The 27,264-nt window shown below is 42.3% G+C and overlaps 1 protein-coding gene across 8 annotated transcripts in view; it reads right to left on the reverse strand.

Annotated features, from left to right (window-relative positions):
* Window positions 1–27,264, reverse strand: part of COBL (cordon-bleu WH2 repeat protein) — an 803,866-nt gene that overhangs the window by 403,111 nt on the left and 373,491 nt on the right. For all 8 annotated transcript variants that reach the window (XM_073549883.1, XM_073549882.1, XM_073549884.1 and 5 more), the window contains one exon: window positions 16,885–16,979. In XM_073549883.1, coding sequence (XP_073405984.1) covers window positions 16,885–16,979 — 95 coding nt within the window. The remainder of the gene's footprint in view (window positions 1–16,884; window positions 16,980–27,264) is intronic.

Below are 27,264 nucleotides of genomic sequence, written 5' to 3' on the forward strand. Positions count from 1 at the left end.
CAGAATAGTAAAAAGAGACTCCTGCAGTTACATCTGTAAAATCGTCTCCAGCTTCTACAAGTCAGAGCAGACATTAGAAGATATGCTTACATCATATAGATTACATCAGCCAGTGCGCAGCACAGTCCCTCCCCCAGCCTTCACCCTGCAGAGACTGTAGCAGATCATATTACACAGATCTCATCTGCCTGTGAGTTAGGGTGAGTGCACACGCTGCGGATTCTGCTGCGGGTTTTTTCCCGCGGAAACACAGGTAAAACCGCAGGTAAAGTGACCTGCGGTTTTGCTGCGGTTTGGCCTGCGGTTTCACACCTCTACTATGTTAAAGGTGTGAAACCGCAGCAGAATCCGCAGAAACAATTGACATGCTGCGGAAAAAAAAAATCGCAGCTTTTCCGCAGGTAAAAAACCGCAGCGTGAGCACTGCGGTTTTGAAAACCCATAGGCTAACATGGTGAAGTACCATGTCTGCGGAACTGCTGCAGTTCTGCAGGGCCAAAACCGCAGCGTGTGCACATACCCTTACAATGGCTGAAGAAAAGTCTGCAATATCTGAATATGAGTACTCGGCCACTAACAGACCCAGGGGCTCTGCTAAGCCGTCACTGAAAGCTATAGAGAACCTTGAAGTCATTAAACATGAAGTTTCTCGTAATATATCCATCTTATGGCAAAGACTGCAGAGTCACATTAACAGCATCTCCCAGTATGCCTCTCATGAGTTACCAGCAGAGGGAGCCCTTGATCAATTGTACTCTGCATACCAGGCTTACAAAGACACTTGCAGAAAATACATCTCAACGCTACGGAAATTAAATACGTCAGAATCGCTAAAAGAATGCGAGGTCTTCCAACAGCTCAATGCCGAACGAGATAGCACCGTGCGAGACATTGTGAACAAAACAGAAGCAAAAATCCCACAAATGTCAGAAGTGATATCGCACAGATTCAGGTCTGCTAGGAGCTCAAAACACTCAATCAAGTCAAGCTCATCAAGGTACTCAACCCTCAGTGAACAGCTCATAAGAGCGCGTGCCGAAGCAGAATTTACAAAAGTGCAAGCCATTTTCGCCCAAAACAAAGCAAAGAAGGAAACAGTATCTGCATGCAAGAAAGCAGAGATGGAAGCTGAATCCGCACGAAGAAAGCAGAGATGGAAGCTGAATCTGCACGTGAGAAGGCGGAAATAGAAGTCCTGCAGAAGGAATACGAACATGCAGCAGCCGTGGCAAAGCTAAAGGTCTTCGAGCAGGCTCTAGGTGGGAGCCAAGGAGGCAGCATCAATTCGTACGAACTCGACATGGAAGACCCACTTAAGCGCACAAGAAATTACGTGCTGAGCCAAACCAATGAACCCCTGACCACCAACAACATTCCCGTCAGCACCCATCTCTCTCTAGAGCATCAGGACGTCGATCCGCCTGCAGATTCTAGCTTTCACGGTCAGTCAAATGAACCACAAACATTCAAACCCGAACCTTCTTCATGTGTCAGTACATGGCCTGACCCTACACCTCAGCCTGTGCCATACGCCAACGTCTACTTGCAACCTAACATGCCGACAAGGCACTGCGCTCCTGATAACTGTGTGGTTCCAGTCCCGCATACAACAGAGATTATATGCCATAAACAGGTTGCTGGTCTAAATGCCTACGCCACTCCGTATCTTCACATGTTCTTGAACCAAGAAGCTAAGACCCACGCTAACAGCATCACTCAGACGGCAAATGTTACTCCAAAGTCAGAAAGAACAGACATGGATGATTTTGTGAGGCTAATGATACGCCAAGAACTCACCAACACAGGTCTCACAAGGTTCGACGACCAGCCTGAGAATTACAGAGGTTGGAAATATACTTTTAAAGCCGCAATTAGTGACCTTGGCATCACTGCTGCTGAACAGCTGGATCTGCTAATCAGGTGGCTCGGACCTCAATCCACAGAGCGGGTCAAGAGGCTCAGATCTGTCCACATCAGTAATTCAGCAGCTGGTCTCATGGCTGCATGGGAAAGACTAGAACATAGCTTTAGCAGTCCTGAAGCCATAGAGAATGCACTGTTTAAGCATCTACAGGATTTCCCCAAAATATCTGGCAAGGACAGTTCAAAATTCCTAGAGCTCAGTGACCTACTCCTAGAGCTCCAGTTAGCCAAGGCAGACACGCACCTACCTGGTCTTAGCTACCTGGATACCGCTCGGGGCGTTAACTCAATAGTTTCAAAGCTGCCATACAATATACAAGAGAAGTGGGCCACTATTGGATAAAAGTACAAAAGAGACAATCAAGTCTCCTTTCCTCCATTTTCATACTTCTGTGAATTTATCAAGGATATCGCAGAGCGTAAGACCGACCCGAGTTTTTCCTATGTAGAACCCAGCGGACCCAGTCCAACTTCTCCTAATTATCAGGGTCCACGTACTAACCTGAAAAGCCAAGGAGGCCCAGTGTCAGCGAAAAAGACCGACATCCTTCCCACACCTACATCAGCTCCAAACCAGAGCAACACAGGGGACAAGGTTGAAGATCCTAATCGTATGTGTCCCATTCATAAGAAGCCACATCCCTTAAGGAAGTGCATCGGCTTCAGAAAGAAGCCGCTCCACGAGCGCAAGGAACTTCTAAAGACGTTTGTGTATGTTACAGATGTTGTGCTTCTACTGAACACTTTGCTAATGCCTGTAAAATTCCTATTAAGTATTTGGAGTGTGACAGTGAGGACCACGTGCAAGCACTCCATACATCCCAGCCTACCTCTGCTCAGCTCACACCTTCCATACCCTCCACAAGCTATGGCAGGGAGGAAACAGAACAAGCAAGCACTACCAAGGTATCATCTAAATGCACAGAAGTTTGCGGAGAAGACCTCTGGGACAAGTCATGTGCAAAGATATGCCTGGTGAACATATATCCTAAGGGTCAGCCCGAAAAGAGCACAAGGGTGTACGCCATCCTGGACGATCAAAGCAACCGATCACTTGCAAGGTCAGAGCTCTTTGATTTGTTTGATTTAAAAGGAAATGCTTACCCCTACACCTTGGGTACTTGCAGTGGTGTCACAGAGGTCTCTGGGAGAAGAGCCAATGGACTTATAGTATCTTCACTTGACAACAACGTAGAGATACCACTGCCTACAATCGTCGACTGCAACCAGATACTATCCAATAGAGAGGAGATTTCAACGCCAGAGGTTGCTCTTCATCACCCTCATATAATGACGATAGCCAACAAGATACCAGCTCTTGACAACAGTGCAGATATCCTGATCTTGCTCGGTAGAGACATTTTCCGACTGCATAAGGTACGTCAGCAGATCAATGGACCACATGATGCTCTATTTGCTCAACGCTTTGATCTAGGCTGGGTTGTCATAGGCAACGTCTGTATAGACAAGATGAAGAGGCCTACAAAGATTTACTCATGTAAGACTCATGTCTTGCCAAATGGTCGCAGTACATACTGTCAATCATGCCCACATCACTACTGGGTGAAAGAAACACTGAGTGACTGTAAGCAGCAGCGAGAAACCTATGACAACATGAACATATTCTGGTCCTGTGACGACAACCTAGGGTCAACGGTGTTTGATTCTACAAATGAAGATAACAAGTTGACACCAGCAAGAGAGGACAAAGAATTCATTAAGGTCATGAACAAGGAATTCACCCAGGATGACTCCAACAACTGGACAGCACCCTTACCCTTTCGTTCTCCAAGGCCAAGGTTGCCAAACAATCTGCAGCAAGCAACTGCAAGACTTACAGCTGCGTCTAAACTCAATGACAACACATGGACATCACCTCCAAGTTTCCGGTATAAAAACCCTTGTTCAAAGGACATCAGCAACACTTATGAGCTGGTAGAACCAGAATCTGACAAGGAAATCAGACCAACCATCTTTACTCACTACACTTCTGTGATACCCAAACTGAAGCTAAAGTCTCATCGGTTTGAACGCTTTTCAAGCTGGTCATCCATTGTGCGGGCCGTAGCTCGTCTTCTTCACATCGCCCATAGTTTTAGCAGCAACAAATCATTAGCGTGCCATGGCTGGCACATGTGTAAAGGACACCCTACTGTTGCCGACATTGAACATGCAGAATAGATCATCATCATCGGGTGTGTCCAACAAGAAGATTACTGTCACGAAATCGACAGCAACACAAGAGGTACAAGTTTATACAAAAACAGCACATTACTTGAATTGAATCTAGTGTTCGATCATCATAAACTACTAAGAGTAGGTGGTCATATACGGAAATCCAACTTATGCAGTAAGGAGCAGAATCCTATCATCATTCCGGGTCGACATCACATTGCTACTTTATTGATTCGCCACTATCATGAATGAGTGCAACATCAAGGAAGACAGCTCACCGAAGGTGCCATTAGATCAGCTGGTTTATGCATCATGGGAATGAAAAGATGTGTCTCCTCAGTGCTTCACCATTGTGTTAAGTGCCAAAAGTTGAGAGGGAAGCACCAACATCAACAGATGGCAAATCTTCCAGTTGATCGGTTAAGTACAGACCAGCCATTCTCATATGTCGGGATAGATGTTTTTGGCCCATGGTCAGTTGTTACGAGAAGGACCCGTGGTGGAGTCACAAGTAGTAAACGATGCTGTTCACCTGTCTTAGTATCCGTGCAGTTCATATTGAAGTGATCGAAACTATGGACTCTTCTACCTTCATCAATGTTCTCAGAAGATTCTTTTCCATCCGGGGACTAACTAAACAACTCAGGTCTGACTGCGGCACTAATTTCATAGGAGCCTGCAAAGAACTTCAGCTTGATTGTTTCTTGCCTGACAATGGGTGCGCTTGGGTGTTCAACCCTCCACATTCATCGCATATGGGAGGATCCTGGGAGCGCATGATTGGAATTGCACGAAGAATTCTGGATTCAATGCTGCTGGACCACAAGCTGCCACTCACCCATGAAGTCTTGGTCACCTTCCTCGCGGAAGTGTCTGCAATAATAAATGCCAGACCGCTGGTGCCGGTATCATCGGACCCTGATGCCCCAATGGTCCTTACACCAGCAACTCTTCTTACACAGAAAATTGTAACTGCCACAATTCCTCCTGGAAATTTCAACCACAATGACATGTACAGACGTCAGTGGAAGCAGGTACAACACCTGTCTAATGTCATTTGGCACCGTTGGAAGACAGAATACCTGCATCTGCTCCAGAGCCGTCACAAATGGCAGACAGCAAAACCTAACCTCCAAGAAGGAGACCTTGTCCTCCTAAAAGACAAAGAAGATCATCGCAACTACTGGCCAATGGGTCTTATCACTAAGGCTATGCCCAGTGAGGATGGAAAGATCCGAAAGGTGGAAGTCAAGGTAACAAAAGGTGGTTCATCGCGACTTTAACTTCACCCAGTCATCGAACTTGTACTGCTTCTACCAAAGGAGGACATCACATAAAAGGTATTTCTACTGGTCACAGCTCACGATGGAGAGCATACCGACATACACCCTTAACTGTAAGGAACTTAAACTTCATCTTTGGATTGTTTGGGTTGGTGGAAGTGTTGGCATGTTCGGCTTCCCCAATCTGAAGATAGGTTCTCCTATGGACTTGGACTATCCATCCGTTGAGGACTTCACGTCATCAACCAAGAATTGGACTTACAACTGTTACAGTTTATTTTGCATGTTGTGTTTCTTTTTTTTTCTTTCAGGCTTCTAGGACGCCGTTGCTCATCATCATAACATGTCATGTCAAGTTGAATCATCATGAAATCTAAAGATTTCAGACGGGGAGTGTCATGTCCCATGATTTTGAATCATACAGACAGTACTGCATTTAACCATATTGTTGTTTCATTGCTTTATATAGATCTGTCCCTTTTAGAGGTTTTCTCCTCCCCCCTTGCATGTGACTCTTATTTCTGTAACCCCTCCCTTCTTCATTTTTGAGTCTTCTCCATCTTGGAGACACGTTTATACAGCTTTGTATAAGGAAAGTCTCTTTCTACCTACTGTAACGTGCATTATGCAAGGATTCAGCCGAGAATAAACCTTCTACTGGACTCTTCAAACTTGCTCTTTTCAGTCGAGTTTAAACTATCTGCAGACATCACTAAATGTGAGTAACGGTCAATAGACTCCATGGGTTGGCAGTCTGAGCGCCCACACACTTACAGTTTGGCCATGAAGCAGAATAAGTGTACTTGGTTTCATTAGCTTCTATGTAATCTACAGTAGTGGATGTATTAACATTATTATGTTTCCAAATTATAAAAACAAATGTAGATACAGAATTCTATTAACATTGCCATTGATTTCAGTGGAATTATTATATCACACGACAACAGTTGAAATTGCTTAGCTTCTGCTCTGTAAGGTTTCTGTTGATAACAGGTAGAACAGAGTATCTGTCTATACCAAATCACAAACTTTTTCTTCTTGGGACTCACAAAACTAAGGAGATGCCTGAGTCTCAGCTGAAGGACTAAGAAAAATCCTGGTACTCTCTATGTATAGTGGAAGGATCCCCGATAGCACCATGAGTTCAAATTCACCACAGTGAAATTCTCCCGATGAACTGTGGTGAACTCACCTCTGCAACCTGAGACTTTCTCACAGTGCTAGAGGGGATTTCACCAAGGTTGCCACAGTTCAGCACGGCTGGGAACACAGTCTCAGTGACCAGCAGTAATCTTGATGACATCACGGCTAGTCATGGAAGCTGCGCTCGCAGCAGCTCACTGACAAGTGGTTCTAAGCCTGGATGGTCGCATCTTGGCACCATCCAGGTTGAAAACGGTTTATTCCCCAGACATGGATTACGGTGTGGGACAGAACGAATGACAGGTGAGGGATATTGTTGTTTTTTTATTTTTGCGTAATTACAGGAGACGAAGGATTCAGTGGAATTACGTGTTAGGTGAATATAACCGTGTCTGTTATTTTTAAGTAAAAAAGTAAAAGTGTGTTTTGGTTCATTTAAAATAAAAGACTTTATTCTGGCTGTTTCTTTATTTACATCACAACTATGCGATTAATAATGGATAGGTGTCTTATATACGCCTTTCCATTATTAATCCATGCACTTAATGTCACCTGACAACACAAAGGTGACATCAACCCCACAAATATGAACCCCACTTTCCACCACTGCAGGGCATGTGGAAAAAGCTGGGAAAAGCGCCAGAATTGGCACATCAAATAGATGAGCCTTTTCTGGGTGACTGCAGGCTGCTATAGCAAGGCTGGTTGTCAAAAATTGGGTGGACCCCATGCCGTTTTTTGTAAATTAGTTATTTAAATCATTTAAAAATAAGGTGTGGGTAGCTCTCTATTCTTGATAACTAGCCTTGTAAAGCTGGCAGCTGAGAGTTGCAGCCCCCAGCTTTGTGTTTTGCCTGGCTATCAAAAATACAGGGAACCCACGCCATTTTTTTCTTTTAATTATTTATTTACAGCACAGGGGCCAACTGATGAATACACCCCCCTCCAATCTATTCTAAACTCTGCTGCCCGATTAATCCACCTGTCCCCCCGCTATTCCCCGGCCTCTCCCCTCTGTCAATTCCTGCACTGGCTCCCCATTACCCAAAGATTCCAGTTCAAAACCCTAACAATGACATACAAAGCCATCCACAACCTGATTCCTCCATACGTCTGTGACCTCGTCTCCCGGTACTTACCTGCACGCAGCCTCCGATCCTCACAAGATTTCCTTCTCTACTCCCCTCTTATCTCCTCTTCCCACAATCGCATACAAGATTTCTCCCGCACATCCCCCCTACTCTGGAACTCTCTACCACAAGATATCAGACTCTCGCCTACCATGGAAACCTTCAAAAAGAACCTGAAGACCTACCTCTTCCGACAAGCCTAGAACCTGCAGTAACCACCAATCCATCAAACCGCTGCATGACCAGCTCTATCCTCGCCTACTGTATCCGCACCCATCCCTTGTAGATTGTGTGCCCTCACGAGCAGGGTCCTCTCTCCTCCTGTACCAGTCGTGACTTGTATTGTTTAAGAATACTGTACTTGTATTTATTATGTATACCCCTCCTCACATGTAAACCGCCATGGAATAAATGACGCTATAATAAATAATAATAATCAGATGCTCCTGCTCTCACTGTTATTAGCAGCAGCAGGCATTGGCTGATGGCAGCGGTAGTCCCATCAGCTGACACCAGTGACCGGAGGTAAATTTTATACCTCAGATCACAGCTGCGCACTCACAATGTCTTTTGACAGCGTGGGAACCACGGCTCTCTGACTGCCGGTGATGATTTTAAAGCCGATCAGAAGTGGTGTTTGTCATGCTGTCATGCCCATGACAGTGTGGCAAACACTGGATGTTTGGGCCACCATTCAAGTGAATGGGGTCCGGGTACTGTTCTGGTACCTGAATCCAAACTTTTTGTAACTGTTCAGCCAAACCCGCTGAACCCAAACATCCAGATGTCCGCCCATCCCTACCTTTAATGCAAAAGTGAACAGAGCGCCAAATATGATTAGATATACATTGGAGTACAGTGGAGTTTACTTCAGTTTTTTTAAATGGAAATCTCTTGACTTGAGTTGCACATGCAGTTTGATCTGTGGACAGTATGGTATAGAGAAGAAGCTGTAAAAATGGTATATAGGTTTGTAGGAAAAGATTCAGTATAGCTTGAATTGTATTCTTTGACATGCCTACTGTTTGCATATATAAGTGGACAATGGGTGGTTCTAGTCAATGATTGACAGCTGTCTCTAAATGCAGATTCATAAAATGAAGACAAGACTTTCAATCACTGAATAGGACCACCGACTGGCCTCATAGATTTACTAAAAACTAGAATTGCAAGAAAAAATGCAATAAAACATTTTGCACAAAAATGTATTATCAATCTGATCATCTCCCCGTTCTTTACAACAACCAGCCTGTGGATCAGATACCATTTTCAATATGACAGGTTCCCTTTAAATAGCCAAAGAAAATGAAGCATGGCCTCTCATGGTTGTCGTCAGCAATATGGCCCATCTTTTTCACTCTAAACAAGCAAAAGGTCGCCAAGTATAAAGCGTTCTCTATAACCAAATAGCTATAGAATTATTTCTGTTTTTGACATTTATTCATGCGCAAAGGTAGTGTGTGCAATGGAATGCTTTAATGTGAGAATAAAGAAAAGACAGTCCTTAAAGTTTCAATAAATAGCATCTGCAAGGCCATTTCCTTATCATCTTACTCAAACATTCTATTTCCTTTCTTGCCACATTTTACATTGAGGAATTTTATTTTAATCTGAAAATGCTTTCATTTAATTCCTTTTATGCTTCTCTTATCTATTCTATCTTGACATTTAAGGTGGATGTCTAATCTTTTATCTTCAGGAATACATTGCTCCTCAGCCTTCCAAAGGTGGAATGGGTGGTACACTCATGATGAATGATAGTTTGAGCCAACGGCATGGCTGTACCATTGTCCTGAATTGTGGTCACTCTAGTACTGCAAGCAGAGACTGCAGCAATGGAAGAGTGCAGTGTCACCGAAAGGTGACTTGATCAAATTATCTACTGCAAAGAGCTTGTAAGCTCTTTTCCTAAGAGATTGGCCATTGCTGATAGAATGTAGAAGTGGATGAAAAACTACACAACGAAAAGCAATGTAAGGAGTTGAAAACCACTCCGTTCTTGAGAAAGGATAGGAATTTTAACAAATGTTTACCCCTTTTAGACCTTGCTCTTTTTTGTTTTTGCATTTGTTTTTCACTCCCCTTCTTCCCAGAGCCATAATTTTTTTATTTTTCTGTCAATATGGCCATATTCCAAGTGCGGTGAAAATGAAAAAAAGTGCAATTCCACAAAGGTTTTTTGGAATTTTTTTTTACCATGTTCACCATGTTTACCATGTTCAACAGATATAATCTTTTGATTGCCTGTTATTGCATTTTAATTCAATGTCACGGTGACCAAAAAAAAATGTAATTCTGGCGTTTTGACTCTTTTTCTCGTTACGCCGTTTAGCGATCAGGTTAATCCTTTTTTAAGTGACAGATCGGGCAATTCTGATTGCGGCGATACCAAATATGTGTGTTTAATTTTCTTTTTGTTCTATATTGAATTGGGCGAAAGGGGGGGGGGTGATTTAAACATTTACATTCTTTTAATATTTGTAATTTTTTTTTTAACTTTTGGCATGCTTCAATAGTCTCTATGGGAGACTAGAAGCTGCCATAACCCGATCGGCTCTGCTACATACAGGTGATGATCAGATCACCTGTATGTAGCAGAATACCTCACTTGCTATGTGCTCCAGCCAACCCATCGGTGACCAGAGTTCACATGACGGGGGTCACTGATGGGCAGGATTTCTGGCACGATGGCCGAAAGTGCGCATTAAATGCCACTGTCAGATTTTGACAGCAGCATTTAACGGGTTAATAGCCGCAGATGGATTGTGATTCCACCTGCGGCTGTTCCAGGCACATGACATGTGCTGACATGTGCCGGGAAAGATGTGGACTTACCGCTGTAGCCCACATCAAAGGGAGAGAAGCGACCTGTGCCGTACTAGTACGGCACAGGTCACAAAGTGGTTAAACTTCAAAATTAGTTGTTCTTATAAGCACTTAGCAATTTTACCCATTTAAGAAGATGAGATAACCCCTTTTATAAATATAACTCATGCCTATCATTGGTTTGGAATAAAAAAAACCATAGATTAGATTTAACTCATACCTGTTGTTTCAAATGACTTTTCAGAACAAGCTTTAGTGTGTGTATTAGTGTGTTTATATAATAACATTTCTGTCCATTACATGAATACATCTTGCAGTATTCATCAATTTTGTCATCTGCATTATCTGACTTTAATTTTCACTGATTTATAAGCTAGTCATTAGAATCTAGCTGCTATGATGTTTCTAAAGCAAAGCACACAGAAGAGGGATCCATAAGCCCCCTTCACACATAGCGAGATCGCTAGCGATCTCGCTAAAGCGTCACCAATTTTTTGACACAACATCGATATCGCTAGCGATCTCACAACATGTGACACGTACCTGCGACTCGGCCCCCCGCTGGATATTGCTGATCGCGCGAGAACATCCAGGCCCATTTTCCTCTCGCTGGCGTTCCGCTGGCATCTCGCTGGCGCCGACGAGCGACACATGGACGAAGGCAGAAGTCATCATCATCGCTGCGTCTGACAGGTAAGTAACGACCGCCGACAGGCTGCTGCATCGCTGGTGAGATCTGCCAGTTTACCCCCTGTAAGAAGAAGCTAATGCGAAACGTGCGACCAGGGAGCCCTCCTGCAACCAGGTCATGTATACCCTCTCTAATTAGAATATAATTTATCCTCCTCCTCCCTTCTGCACAATGCTGTTTCACTATTTATAGTATTTGCATATGCATACTTGCACACTTATCATTATATACTATGGTTTTATCATAGCATTATCTCTTAACCCCTTAATGTCTATGGACATGCAGAGTCTGTCATGGCAGGAGGTAACTTCCCGCACCATGACGGACTCTGCACGTCCTGCCTTTGAACTGTTACTGCATGTAAATATGCAGTTTCAGTTCAGTGCCGACAGCTGTCTATAACAGCTGAGAGGCACAGCGAGGGGGGCAGGGACCCTTGCAGTCGTTCCCTGCCCCCCAAGCGCTGTGATTGGTCAGTCAATCTGACAGACCAAACACAGCAGCGATGAGCAGGAGAGGCTCAAGTGTCAGCTTTTCCTGCCCGAAGATCAGTGCAGGAGCTCAGCGCTGCAGTGGCTGAGCGTCCTGCACTGAGAGCTAGGAGCGGAGCTCCCTCCACCCCTGGCTGTTAACCCCATCACTGCTGCGATCGCAGTGTTCAGAGGGGGAGGAAGAGTGTCGGGGGCTCCCTCTGCCTCAGGTCGGCGTCCCCACGATGTAATCGTGGGGCCTGACCTGTGCCATGATGACCCGGAGGTGTCATGACAACCTCCGGGTCATTTACATACGGAGAGCTGCAGAGACCATGCTCACAGCAAGGTGTCTGCAGCTCTCAGCATAGGCATAATGCATTCCAATGCTGGAGCATTGTAATGTATTATACCTAAAGTGAAAGTAAAAGTCCCATGAAGGGACAAGGTAAAAAACTTCAAAAAAAATATGTAAAAAAATATTAAAAAATAATAAAAAATAGTAAAAAAAATCCCCTAAAATTCACCTAAAAATACACATTTTTATGTAAAAAAAATAAACAAAAAAATACACATGTTTTGTATCACCGCCTCCGTAAAAATCCTATCTATAAAATCGTCACCCTAGTTAACCCCTTCAGTGAACGCCGTAAAAAAAACCCCACAAAAATGTAGCAAATTATACTTTTTCCAAGCGGTATGGAAAAAGTGCAATAACACGCGATCAAAAAGACGGATATAAATAATCATGGTACAGCTGAAAACATCATCTTGTCCCGCAAAAAACGAGCCCGCACATGACTCTGGCGGCTGGAATATGGAAAAATTATAGCTCTCAAAATACGGCGATGCAAAAATTTCTTACAAAAAAGTCTTCCAAAAAAAGCGTCTTTTAGTGTGTGACAGAAGCTAAACACGAAAGGATATAGATCTGGTATCGCTGTAATCGCACTGACCCGAGGAATAAAGTCGCCTCATCACTAATACCACACGAGAAACAGCGTAAAAAATAAAACCAATTCTTCACCTTTTGTGGATTTGTGCATTTTGCCTCCCAGGTATCGCAGTAAGGCGATCACAGTGGCTCCCCCCCACATATGGGGTATCAGCATACTCAGGAAAAATTGCACAACAACTTTTGGGGTCCTATTTCTCCTGTTACCCTTGTGAAAATAAAAATTTGTGGGCAAAGAGATCATTTTTGTGGAAAAAATGATTATTTTATTTTCACGGCTCTACTTTATAAACCTCTGTGAAGCACTTGGGGGTTCAAAGTGCTCACCACACATCTAGATAAGCTCTTTGGGGGGGTCTAGTTTCCAAAATGGGGTCATTTATGGGGGGTTTCCAATGTTTAGGTACATCAGGGGCTCTCCAAACGCAACATGGCGTCCGCTCACGATTCCAGCCAATTTGACAATCAAAATCTCAAATGATGCTCCTTCCCTTCTGAGCACTGCCGTGCGCCTAAAGATTGGTCTTCCTCCACACATGGGGTATCGCTGTACTCAGGAGAAATTGCACAACAAATATTGTGATTTATTTTCTCCTGAAACCCTTGACAAAATAAAAAAATTGTGTCCAAAGTAAAATTTTTGGGGAAAAAAGTTGAATGTTAATTTTTTCCTTTCACATTGCTTCAATTCTTGTGAAGTACCTAAAGGGTTAATAAACTTCTTGAATGTGGTTTTGTACACCTTGAGGGTTGCAGTTTTTAGAATGGTGTCACTTTTTTGCATTTTTCTGTCATATTGACCCCTCAAAGTGACTTCAAATGTGAGGTGGTCCCTAAAAAAAATGGTTTTGTAAATTTTGTTGTAAAAATGAGAAATCGCTGGTCAACTTTTAACCCTTATAACTTTCTAACCAAAAAAAATTTTGGTTCGAAAATTGTGCTGATGTAAAGTAGACATGTGGGAAATGTTATTTATTAACTATTTTTTGTGACATATCTCTCTGATTTAAGGGCATAAAAATTAAAAGTTTGAAAATTTAAAAATTTTCGCCATATTTCCATTTTTTTCATAAATAAACGCAAGTCATATCGAATTAGTTTTACCAATAACATGAAGTACAATATGTCACGAAAAAACAATGTGAGAATCAGCGGGATCCGTTTAAGCGTTCCAGAGTTATAAGCACATAAAGTGACCTGGTCTTTAACCTACAAAATGGCTTGGTCGTTAAGGGGTTAAGCAGAAAACTATACACATATATATATTTTGTTTGTGTCAGGAATACAGTAAGGCCTGTTTCACACATCCGTTTTTTAGCTCAGTTGAAATCCGTCAAAATGGCGGAAAACGGATCCGTTGGCAGATTGAAACAAACGGGTGTCACCGGACCGTTACTTTGACGGATCCGGATAAGGCAGAAATTTAAAGGAAACTGTGCCTGGAAAAGGAGAGAGAGAGAGAGAGATTTTTTCAGCCGCCAGAACCGAGTTTAGGGTTATATTTCTGGCTGAGTCAATTCCTCCGGGCATGCGCACTGTAAAATGCGGATCTGGCCGGCCAAAAAAAACGTTGCATTGTCCGTCCGGGCAAGACGGCGGAAGCCAAAATTTTGGCGGATCCGTATAAAAATGGATCCAACGGATGACCATCCATCAAGATCCGCCGGTAATGCAACTCAATGGGAAAAAAAACGGATCCGCCAAGAAAAATGGCGGATCCGTTTTTTTAGCAAAACGGCGGATTTTGACTGATGGTGACAGACGAATGTGTGAAAGAGGCCTAAGACATTTTGAGCACTATTGCATTTTATTAATTTGCTTATCTGTTATTTTTTCTGTAACTTATTTGAGGAATGGTATATATAAATACATTATTCTATTTTCTACGCTGTTATGAGCTCTGTATAACAAAAATTATAGCTTTCATGAGAAAATAAATTTATCATCCTTATGGTTCATTTAAGTATCTATAGTGTAATTTAGCGTTAGTGCTCATATATTATGGATATAATGTCCTGACATTTTATAGATGCTTTCTAGCTCAGTTTGAACATTAGGATTAATCCATTATTCACACATTGATTGGAAAATAATTGTTTTCATATCCATTGAACCATATAAGCACCAATTGTACCAGATAGTACTTTTTTGTATTAGTATTTTTTTTTTTATGTTTTTTCTCTTTTTTTATTTACTTTGATCGTTAGCTCATTAATTGGGTATTACTGATCCTGTGTTTTCGGTCCATTTGTGTGTCTACCCACTAAATTAATAGAATTAATTTTTACCAATTGTTTGTCAATAATGTTAATAAAGACTGAATTTTAAATTTATTTGGCATATACTTCTTGTAATTTATAGGTTTAATGGTATTTTGGAAGTGCCTTATGAAATTAGGTCACCCCTTTATGGTTTTTGTGTGCCATTTTCCTCTCGCTGTCGTCACGCTGGTGCCGTCGAGCGACGCATGGACGCAGGCGGAAGTCATCATCGCTGCGTCTGACAGGTAAGTAACGACCGCCGACCGCTGCTGCATCGCTGGTGTGATCCGCCTGTGTGGCAGCTGACTAGCGACCATTTAGCGATGCACCAGCGATCCTGACCGGGTCGTATCGTTGTCGGGATCGCTGGTGCATCGCTAAATGTAATGGGACCTATACTCTCCTGTCTCTATGTAGCACGTGTTCAGAGGCAACAGAAACATTGAGCACATTATTCAGCATTAATGAGCAATGTAGCCCTGTGGTGATATAAAAAACGTATTAGAAAGCAGCCACACAGTCGGTGTGTGTGCTCTTTTTTCCATTTTACGCCTTCCTGCTCCTAAACCTCCATCTGCCTTTCTTGAAAAGTATAATATTACAGGGTATATACACTAGTCTCCTTAATATTGCGTTGATCCAGGGAGCTAGTCTGATTGCCGTATGTGGAGTCGGGAAGGAATTTTTTTCCCCAATGTGAAGCCTACTGTTGCCACATGGGTTTTTTTTGCCTTCCTCTGGATCAACATGTTAGGGCAAGTTAGGATAGGATATGGGTTGAACTAGATGGACTTAAAGTCTCCCTTCAACCTTAATAACTATGTTACTATGTTACTATGTATCTCTATAAAATATATTAGGCAGCTGTAATTTGATTGCTCAGTAAACTGTGAGAAAATCCTGTTTTTACCAACGTAGATTATAGCTGTTGTTTAAGAGTCAAAGATGAGATAAGGAGACAGGGGGTATAAGATATATAACAAAGTTTCTTATATTAACTTATACTATACACTCATACCATACAAAGTTTGTTGAATTTACATTAACCAGTAATACTTCCAGTACTAGGCTATCCTTGTCAGTGATAACATTAAATTGAATTTGCTAAACAGAAAAAAAAACTGAAGCTTGCACAGGTAAGCTGATAATGCAAGACACAAGTCATTGAAGTTGACAAAGAAGTAGAAAAAAATACAAGATTTCAAAGAACAAAAAAGTCTGCAAACTATAAAAGAAACATACAGTAAATAAACTGAATATGACAATCAAAGCTTTATCAACTATTTTCCTTAAAAAAGGTAATTTCCTGAAAGTGTAGTCTGAAAAACAAAATGATGAAAATATAGTCAACCTAGCAAGGGGAGCTACAGTCTACAATGTACACTAATATAAACTGCCATACCAAATACACAAAATACACCACAAGTTAATAGTTCCAGGAGAGACAAATAATAATGTTTAAGTTAAAATTAACCAAAATTTCTTAATATTTACAATAAATCTTCAACCAAAAAAAGATTTGTCTGCAAAAAGCAAAGAGTAAACCTATTTTTTAAATGAGCAAATTATAAACTAAAGCCAGAAGAACCTTAAAGACAACATGTTTCACTATAGGTTTATTCAAGGGGTTTATGGGGGTCACAGTTTTTACATTTCTAAGAAACTGGTCAAATTGACGTCACTATCATTGAGCTTAGATGTCTATAAAATCTTCACTACAAGGCATTGAACTAACCATTTAGCAAACTATCATGCAGTCTTCAAGATGGTAAAAAAACTGTGTGAATACATCAGTGTTCAGAACTTAAAGGTGGCACTAGTATATAGACTGTAAAAAGAAACCTAGATCCTAACTTACAAGTAAAAAAACATCTAGAGGAAAAACAACAGGAATTGATGAGGAACAGTCGTTTCCAAGCGATCCATCTCCCACACCTGATCCGTGTATCACAGCATTACCTTTGATATAATGCCTATAGAAGTTTTCTTTTGCTGCAAAGCAAACACTAAAGACTGGAATAATTTACCTTGTTTACTTTCTTATTACTTCGGAAAAATCCAAAGATTCCCTTTTTCTCCTTTTCTGTTGTGTCGCTGTTTGAGGAAAGGTTACGATTCTTTTCTGGAAAGAGTAATACAGTTAGTACTGATGCATAATAACAAATCAATCGATATTACAAATATACAGTATGCTGTATTAATTATAATTGTTGAAGTAAAATGAGCAATCGAACACACTTTTGCAGCATACCTATAAAACGTGATTTCTTCCCCACTGCCTACCTTCGTGTGTACCTTAAACCTTTGTTACGGAACAACTAAATCAGATCTCATTGGAAACTTATACTTTACAAGGTGGACTTTGCAAGACAGATTAGCTACAATTGGTGCGTAGTCAAAGTGCAAGGTCCTGATACCATAAAAAAATTTACAGCTCATGTTTATTATCACTTCAGGTTTTTATATCCTCTATATGTTTAAAAAGATAGTTAACATTTTTACATAGCTTTCAAGCACTGTAAGCATAATCATTCCAGTTAATCTATTATCACAGGTACTGACAACAACTACAATTTCAGAACCAAACAATGATTAGATCTCATCCAGAAATACTTTTTTTTTACTTTTAAGTTCTATGTTTTTCTCAGATAGGAAATATACCCATTATAATCTGTGGAGTTGTTTACATGTCTAAATTTTTTAGCAGACAGCAAAATATATGTCAGTTTTTGATCTGAGATCTGTGATCTGAGTCACGGATCACTATTACCCATGCAAGTCTATGGATCCGTAAAAAAGCACCGATGAATATATACCATTCATGTACAATCCGTATGCCGTTTTTAACCATTGTATTGGGTAGAAGAAGCTTTGCAATTTTTTTTTCCATAGACGAAAAATTATCGATGAAACACTAACGGAAAAACTGACACCCTGACCAAATGAAAAAGAAGAGCCAAAACACAATGATGAAAATTGGACTATTTTTTTGCGAAAGAGAAACATCACCAATATCTATATCAGGTCTTACAGAATGAAAAAAATTAATGGGACAAAGAAGTCACACCTATAATTGTATATAAATAAATGTTATTTACAGTGCTTTAAAAAAAGTATTCATACCCTGTGAACTTTTTCCACATTTTTTCATATTACACCCACCAACTCAAATGTTTTTTGTTTGGATTTTATGTGATATACTGTCAAGCAACAGCCAGGAGAGCAAACAGATATCTCCCCGCTGTTGCCCAAAGGTCACGAGCCAACACTTCACCTGTACATGGGGGGCTATGTGAGGGTTCCCAACAGTAATGGTCTCTCATGTGCCTGTAAGGCAGCCAGGGTTGTTGTCGTGGCAACGGGATGTACTGTTCCCAAACACTGGCTCCCTACAGATAAAATACTATGTCCTTTGTGCTGTGTGTGTGATGGGTGTAACCGGGTACTCCCTTCCGTTACTGGAATCTTTGTAAGGCCGGCGTCACACTAGAGAGGAATACGGACGAGTGAGAGGCGTTAAAAAAATGCATTGCCCACGGACCAATGATTCTCCATGGGGTAGCTCCCATCAGCTGTATTTTTGTCGCGTATTTTATATGGTCCGTGCCAATCGCAGCGTGCTGCGATTGTCAGCGTACTACGACCGTAGTACACCAATGCAAGTCTATGGGTGCGCAAAAAATACACATTACACACGGACCACACGTGTGACTTGTGAGAAATACGCAGGACTTTGGCAGGTGACAGGAAATGTGCCAATCCATCATCAGGAAGCTTAGACATGCAAATTAGCTCAATAAGCGCTCCAGACATCCACGAAGTACGCCTCCATGGAGTCCTGCAGCATCATGTCTAGCCACATTAATGTGGAGCTCCTAATTGTGTTGGTCCAGGAAAGGCCCGAACTTTGGGACCAATGGGATACCCATTATTCTGACCGGGGCCGCAAAGAGGCGGCATGGAGGCGCATACAGTATGTGTGCACATGTTCCCAAACTATGCCCAACGGCCACATGAGGAGCAACAACAAATTCGTAAGTAATTGTCATTTTTACCAATCAGCTTAAAGGCCAGAAGTGAGCTTTTTGAAATGTAGCCCCTACAATCCTATACTGTGTATGTAGGCATCCCTGTTTGCTAAAGAAAAATGTAGCTAAAAAACACCCCCTACTAGGCCACGTGACTATGTGAAATGTTAGGAATATTGCTTGGCACAATTCACAAAGGTTACAGTCACTTTTCACTTCACATTGCAGTTGAGGATGTGATGAGACGCTGGCGCAGCATCCGCGACCAGTACCGGCGGGAAAGACAGAGGGTCAGGAGTGTGGCAGCAGCAGCACCGACCAAGCGGAAATACATCTATTTTGACCGCTTGGCATTTTTGGAACCCAGTATGGATCTCAGACCGTAAGTACAGACATCACACCACATGACACATATGCTTTTTAGGGTCAGAGCTACATTTTGTTTTTTGTACATTTCCTAACAGAACTCAATCCAACCTCACAGAGAGATACAGGGTTGGATACTGAGCCCATTATAGACCACGACGGGGGATGTGAAGAGGTGGCTGGTCCATCTTCTGAGCAAAGCTTTTGCAACCCCCAAGCTCCACCAGCATCAGGCCCAGCATCAGGTTCTGCACCTGGTCCAGACCCAGCAGAGCCACCAGCAGCCAGCAACTTAGAAGATCCTGGCAACAGCAGCAGCCCTACTGGGTGTCTTGAGGGGTTCCTCCAGCCTGCAGCCGTAGGCTGCCATGGGAGACAGAGAAGGGACAACACTGCCTCTGATACCCGGAGGAATGTAGACACAGGTGTCCTCAATTACCTGTCCAGGGCTGCCCAAGATGAGGGTGAAGAGGCATATTCCCAAAGCCTGGCCCGCTACCTCTGTCCCCTACCCCGTGAGGTGAGGCTACGTGTGCGAGGATCCATTCAGATCCTAATTGATGCATGCACACACCCCAATGACCCATATGAGTTGTTTGAGTATCTTGAGAGGTGGCAGCTCTCAACCCGTAACTGTCTCCGCCTTGTCCGACAACCAGCTGTGCATGCTCAATTAGGATCTGAGTGACCGCCTGCATGTGTGCCTACACCTCCACCCATTCCCCCCCAAACCAACCTTGGCAACAACATGGCCAAATGGCAGCCTATAACCAACCTGCCCAATATGGCCACTTGTACAGACCTGGTGTTGGAGGCTGGCCCCAACCTGGGTTTGAATGACATGGTCATATTGGGGGGTATGATGGACGTGGCTACAATCAGCCACAGGATTTGAATCGACAGTATCCTTATGGTCTCTTTGGTGCGCAGCTGCAGGAACATGGCCACATATTCCCACAGGGCCAAGATCATCCACCCATGGTGATGGTCAAGCTGGGCACCCCAACCCCCAACAAAGAGAGGAAGGCCTCCCGCCATCACCTCCGCCAAGCTACCAGCAGTTATAAAATACAAAATTGGTATATTTTTTGTTTTTGTTGGTAATTATCATTTGTTGTTACCTATTTGGGTGTCCAAATATGCAAATGTTATATACAGAAAAGGCTAAATGGCCTGGGCAATATCTGCCATATGAAAAAAATATGGTAAACAGTATTCTAACCAATTTTTTGCATTTATAAAAAATTTGAAAATGCATCTAAGGCCCTCTTCTTGAATTATTTTAGGCATTCAAATAAGTCAACTTTATCACATATAAACCGACCACACACATCATAGAACAACAAAAAATAACATTATATTCACACACATAAGAACATCACAACATAGATACAGCCTGATCTTGCCAGGCAGTAGCACCCTGAGGTGAAACAAAATACTGGGTGAACACATCACGTACTTTGAGTCCTGAGAGAGGACGCTGTAAAGGGAGCACATGTGGCCTAGGCCTATCCCCATTGTTCACCACACCTTTAGTGACATCAGATGAGGAGGAATCATACAGTCTAGTGAAGTTATGGAGGACCACACAAGTTTTGATGACCTCATTGACATTGGCTTCACTCAGCTGAATGGCAGACTGGAGGACACGCCATTTGGCACAAAGAATGCCGAAGGCGCACTCCACCAGTCTTCGGGCACGTGAAAGGTGCAAATTAAAAATCCTGCGCCGGTGGTCAAGGTTTCGGCGCGGGTATGGCCTCATGACATGCCTGGTCAATTGGAAGGCTTCATCCCCACTAGGACATAAGGCACCGCTTCTTGATTTGAGCCTGGTAGCTGACGTGGTGGTAGTAGGTCCAACAGGTTATTGCACAGCCGCCGACCCATAATGGAAGAACTGAAGACTCTAGAGTCTCCAGTTCTTCCATAAGCCCCAATGTCTACAGTTATAAACCTGTAGTTACTGTCAACCAGAGCCAACAAAACTACAGAAAAATATTGTTTATAATTATAGAATTGGGACCCTGAGTTCGGCGGCTTACGCACACGGATGTGCTTCCCATCCAGGGCTCCAATTCAGTTGGGGAAAGGCAGTGCAACTCAAATCCCCTGGCAAGCCTCAAACAGTCTCCCATCTTGGGCTCTGGCATGACCAGATGATGAACTCTGGACCAGATTTCAGAACATGTAGCATGTAGCACGAACGATGCCGGATATTGTCGATCGCCCAATCAAAAACTCCAGATGGAGTGCTGCATAAGAAAGGCCATTTGAGAGGAACCTACAATTAAACAAATGTAGAAAATATATACATTAAAATACATGCTCAAGGATGCACACATTACATATAGATCACCAGAACAGTGTGTAAGTAAGACGCTAGGCGAACAATACATATACACATGTACCACGGTTAGGTAATGTGGAATAACACATCAAAGTGTTCTAAGTTTTAGAGCATATATTTCTTACCAATTCATAATGCTTCTTGGCCAAAAAGAGGTTACTGAATAACATAATTATTTGAGAAACTAATCATCTACATACATTCTGTAGCTGAGAAATACATACCGTAACGTAAGGAGAAGGTGCTCCTCCACAGACATACATTTGCGCATCCGGGTGTCCTGGAAGGTGATCCCTGGGCACACTGTCTCCAACAAAACATCAAAGGTAGAAACGGTCATCCGACAATAGAGGAAAAACTTGTCAGGATGTGTCCTCAGAGCTGCATAAAGTCTGTGAAAATAGCCTTTAGTGAGGCATTGTCCCAAATGCGGATGCACCCACATTCATCTCCTCTTCCTCGGATCCACAATCACTGGGTATGGCTGGCCAAAGCGGCGGGACAAAACCCAGTTGAACAGAACACAGTCAGTTGGGGTGAACTGAAGTGTGTCTGACATGTTTGCTAACAACCACCAATACACCAACACAAGCACAGCACCAAAATGGGCAGATTGGAGGCTGCCACCTGATGTTGAGGCAATAAATAGGGTTGGTGCTGATAATTTAAACTATGTGCAGGCTTCAAAACCGTTAAATGTCCATTTTGCAAGGTTGCGAGAAAAAAACGCTATGCGGATCACATATGGATTACATAGGGATGCTTACATGAGAAAAATATGCGGCCACACCCTGACAACGGATGACATACGGAGCACTATTTAGGGACCATTTATGCATATTACGGCCGTACAATACGGTCCGTATTTTTCTACGTTGTGTGTGACTCCTGCCTAACTCCAGCTTCTCACTTCCAGGTTCCAGTAAATATCACAGAGTCACAGTTCTTTTCCAGCAGTTGAACTTTACTAAACAATAAGGCATCCATCACATCAGCAGCACAGTTCACACAGGGCAAGGTTTCCTGCAGTTTTTCTGCCTTCCGGGCAGCCTCTTTGGACAATCCGTGCCCCATCTGTACATTACACGTCACCAGCTCCCTGTCAGCCCCTCGTCCGGTTCCATTAGGGAAAGGTGCCGGGAACGCCATCTGAGCAGCTCCCGCCCTGGTTCTAGACCCCGAATCCTTCCTGAGGATGATTCTGTTGAGCTGGTGCCCGGTTTACACTGTTCTCCAGCCTGGGGCCCCTTACTGCAATCCGCAGACTTATCCTCACAGCTTTGTCCTTTGCTCTCTTTCTCTCTATCTACACATCCTACCCTTGGACAGGCTGCCCCAGGTGTCTGACAGAACTAGAAGTATCTGTCCTATACCCCCCTGTTCTGTGCTGCTCTGCTCTAACTCCTCCCATCTACTTAACCTCTATGCTGCATATACTTTACTACTCTTACATCTATCCTATCCTCTATCTCTACTGTGCCCCCTCTATTCTAATCCCCCTATGGTCCTGGACTACTCACTAATCTATCCCTAAGTTAAAGCACAATACATTACATTACAGTTCATGACAAATACATTACAGTGCACACAATAACATTAATAAGACATCAGGGTACCGCATGTGACACAGGTGAACAGCATTAAGGAGAGAGAAGGTACATGAGGGTCCCTGCCACCTCCTTATATATCCACTAGAGAAAATTAAGTGCCCATGTCTGCTCCAGAGTAACCATGGGCACCTTGGTGTTTTTTCTAACTAGGGGTCTCCTTGCTTGGGATGTCAAAGTAGGTGGATGGTCATGTCTTGGTAGCTTTGCAGTTGCGCCATAATGTTTCCATTTTACGATGATGCGTTGAACAGTGACCCAAGAGATGTTCAAAGCTGGGGCTATTTTTTATAACCTAACCCCACTTTACTCTTCTCCACAACTTTATAACTCACCTATCTGGTGTGCTTCAATGTTTTCATGATGGTGTTTGAACTCTAATATTCTCAAACAAACCTCTGAGGCATTCACAGAACAGTGGTGGTTAAACTAAGAATAAATTACAGGTGGACTCAATTTACTAACTGTGTGACTAATGGGAGCAATTTGTCACTAAGGATTTTTATAGGGGATATCAGACTGCAGGGTGCTAAAAACAAAAGCACATCACAATTTTCAGATTTATATTTTTAGAATAATTAGAAAAACATGTTTCCTTTCATTTACACCATACAAATACTACTTTGTCACATAAAATCCACATGGAAAAGTTAATTGCGTATGAATACTTTTTCAAAGGCATTGTACTGTATAGTAATCTATATGTATATATATAGCTATGATGTTTAAGTTTCAACTGTAAGACCATAATAAGTCACTTCTATTGCTAAGGTTGGTTTCAGATAGTTGGAATGCTGCTACATTTTAGGGTCAATTCTACAGCTTCTAAATCTGGAAAACACCATCTGCCATCGTTTCTGTTGTTTAGCCACCAAGAAAAATGTTGCAGAGCTATTATTACTGAAATTAAGTACTATCAAACTGCCCTATAAGGCTTTGAATGATATAAAAAGAACCTTAGTTTGATTAAAGAGATTCATATTAAGTTTATATAAATTAACAGATCTTGGAATAATAAGTTGCATAATTGGACGTGTTTAAAAAAATGTTCCTGTGCTGAGATAATCTTATACATGTGCCCCTGCTGTGTACTGTGTAATGTCTGTATCTGACCATACAGGAACACGGTCTGATCATACCACATCTCCTTACTAATAAAATCACGTGCGATCCCATTCTGTAATGACTGTATACTCTGTTTCTTCCTTCCCTGCCCAGGAGATGTAAAACCTGCTATTGAATTTTTCATTCTGCCTCCCAAAGATCACAGTAAGGCTTGGATCACATTTATCCTGCGCTCTATACTGAGCGCTTACACCGGGGTTTCTGTGTAAATGGAAAACGTGATTCAGATGGAATTCCCAGTGGAAGATTCCCTATAATGAGACAGATGGAGGCACTGTGGATACTGTGTGGCTGCCTATAATCCAGCAGTGTCCGTCTTTTTAGGAATGCATAAAAGCGTGATGGACCACAGTTTTGTGCACCACTGAAAAGAAGGAGATCGCTGAACAGAGGCCAGACAGTGTCCAGAGTAACTCTGGTGCCACAATACAATGAATGGATCCCTCAGGGGTTTCATGTGAATTACATCACTTGGACATTTAAATGTAAACCCCCATGTAAGAGCTCAGCGTAGAATGCCTGATAAATGTGATCCCAAATGTAATGTGAAATGTTCCCTACAAAAGCTTCAAATCAATCCACAAAAAAGCAAATCCCATCTCAGCTCCGTCATCTATTAACAGAAATATAGGGGGCTCCCACGTTACTGGTAGTACAAAGACTCTGGAAAAGCACTATAACTCCTCACCTCCCCAAAAAAATGTATTAAATTCTGTACTCCCAAATCCAAATGCCCCCCTCATTCCCGATATCTTCTTTCACATAATCTCCGGTCCTCCCAAGACCTCCTCTCCTCCACACTAATTTGATCCTCACCCAACCGCCCCCAAGACTTCTCTCGAATATCCCCCATCCTCTGGAATTCTTTGCCCCAACACGTCCGACTATCAACCACACTCGGATCCTTCAGACGGAACCTGAAAACCCATCTCTTCAGGAAAGCTTACAGCCTGCATTGATCCCCGCTGCATCCTCACCACTACTGGAGCTACCGCCTCACCATCATTGGAGCTGCTGCAACCTCCCAATCTACTGGCTCCTTCCCCACCATCCTGTAGAATGTGAGCCCGAAAGGGCAGGGTCCTCTCTCCCCTCTATATCAGTCTGTGATTATTAGTTTGTTTACTGTAAGTGATATCTGTAATTTATAAGTAACCCCGTCTCATGTACAGCACCATGGAACCAATTGTGCTTTATAAAAAAAAAAAAATAATAATAATAATTCCGAGCACCACAGTGTGCCTAAACCCCTATTAGCTTCCACAATTTTGGCATTTCTGCACGCCTAATTTACAGGTGCATGTCTTTAGAAGAATGAGCTGGGCACTGGTGACTGCCTCATACTGGTAACTACACAGTACTGGTGACTGCAACATATGGCACTACAGTGGCAGTTTGCAATTTTCACTCAGCAACATCCACTGCTGCTTGTTGCTGGAAAACACCTGTGGAGTCAAAATTGTCACTACACCTATAGATAAATTCCCATAAGGCTATAAATTTCCAAAATAGGGTCACGTGAAGGGGGATTCTGCTTTTCTAGCACTTAGGGGCAGTGTATATGGAGTACGCAAACTATGCTAGCAAAATCTGCGCTCCAGGAGGAAAAATAGTGCTCCATCCCTCCTGAGTCTGGCAGTATCTAACCAATACTGTACAGCCACATATGGGGTATTTCCACATTAAGCAGAAATTGTGAAACACATTTTGGTGCCATTTTTACCCATTTGCCAGTATGAAAATGTAAAATCTGGGGCTAAAACAAATTTTTGTGGTTAAAATGTAATTATTTTTTCCTTCACTGCCCAATGGTATAAAATTCTGTAACACACCTGTGGTGTCAATATAACTACACCCGTTGATGAATTCATTGCGAGGTATAGATTGTAAAATGAGTTCACTGATTGGGCGTTCTCCTACTCTGGCACCTCAGGGGTTCTACCAATATGACATGGCAGCCTCAAACTAATCCAGCAAAATCTGAACGCTAAATGGTGCTTCTTCCCTTCTGAGCCTTGTACTGTGCATCAAAACAGTTTTCAGTCACATATGGGGTATTGATATACTCAGAAGAAATTGTACAACAAATTTTGGGGTCCATTTTCCCTTGCTAACCTTGTGAAAATAAAAAAAATTGGGTCTAAAAGAACATTTTTGTGATTTTTTTTTTTGTTTTCACAGCTCTACATTATAAGCTTCTGCAAAGCACCTAGGGGTTCAAGGTGCTCCCCACACATCTAGATAAATTCCTTGAGGGCTCTAGTTTCCAAAATGGGGTAACCTGTGGGGAGTTTCCACTGTTTAGGCACATTAGAAGTTCTCCAAATGTGGCATGACACCTGCAGAACATTCCATCAAAATCTTTGTTTCAAAACATCACTCCATGCTTTTTGTTCCATGCGGTGCGCCCAGTGGGGTATCTGCGTACTCAGGAGAAATTGCACAACTAATATTAAGATTCATTCTTTCTTGTTATCTTCTTGAAAATAAAAAATAATTGGGGGGTAAAAAACATTTTTTTAATTTTACGGTTCAACGTTTTAAACTTCTGTTAAGAACCTTCATGGTGCTCACCACATTAAGTTCCCTGAAGGGTTTAATTTCCAAAATGGTGTCACTTGTGAGCGGTTTCCACTGTTTAGGCACGCGAGGGGTTCTCCAAATGCAACATGGCATCCGCTAATGATTCCAGTAAATTTTACATTCAAAATGTCAAATGGCACTCCTTCCCTTCAAAGCCTTGCTGTGTGCCAAAACAGTAGTTTTCCCGTACATATGAGGTATCAGCGTACTTGGGAGAAATTGCTAAACAAATTGTATGGTGCAATTTCTCTAGTTACCCTTGTGAAAATGCAAAATTTGGGGGTAATAAACATTTTAGTGTGAAAAATGTGATTTTTATATTTTCAAGGTCAACATTATAAACTTCTA

This window comes from Dendrobates tinctorius, unplaced genomic scaffold (genome assembly GCF_039654945.1).
Source record: "Dendrobates tinctorius isolate UK_male_01 unplaced genomic scaffold, ASM3965494v1 ptg000162l, whole genome shotgun sequence".
In the NCBI taxonomy this organism is placed as follows: Eukaryota; Metazoa; Chordata; class Amphibia; order Anura; family Dendrobatidae; genus Dendrobates; species Dendrobates tinctorius.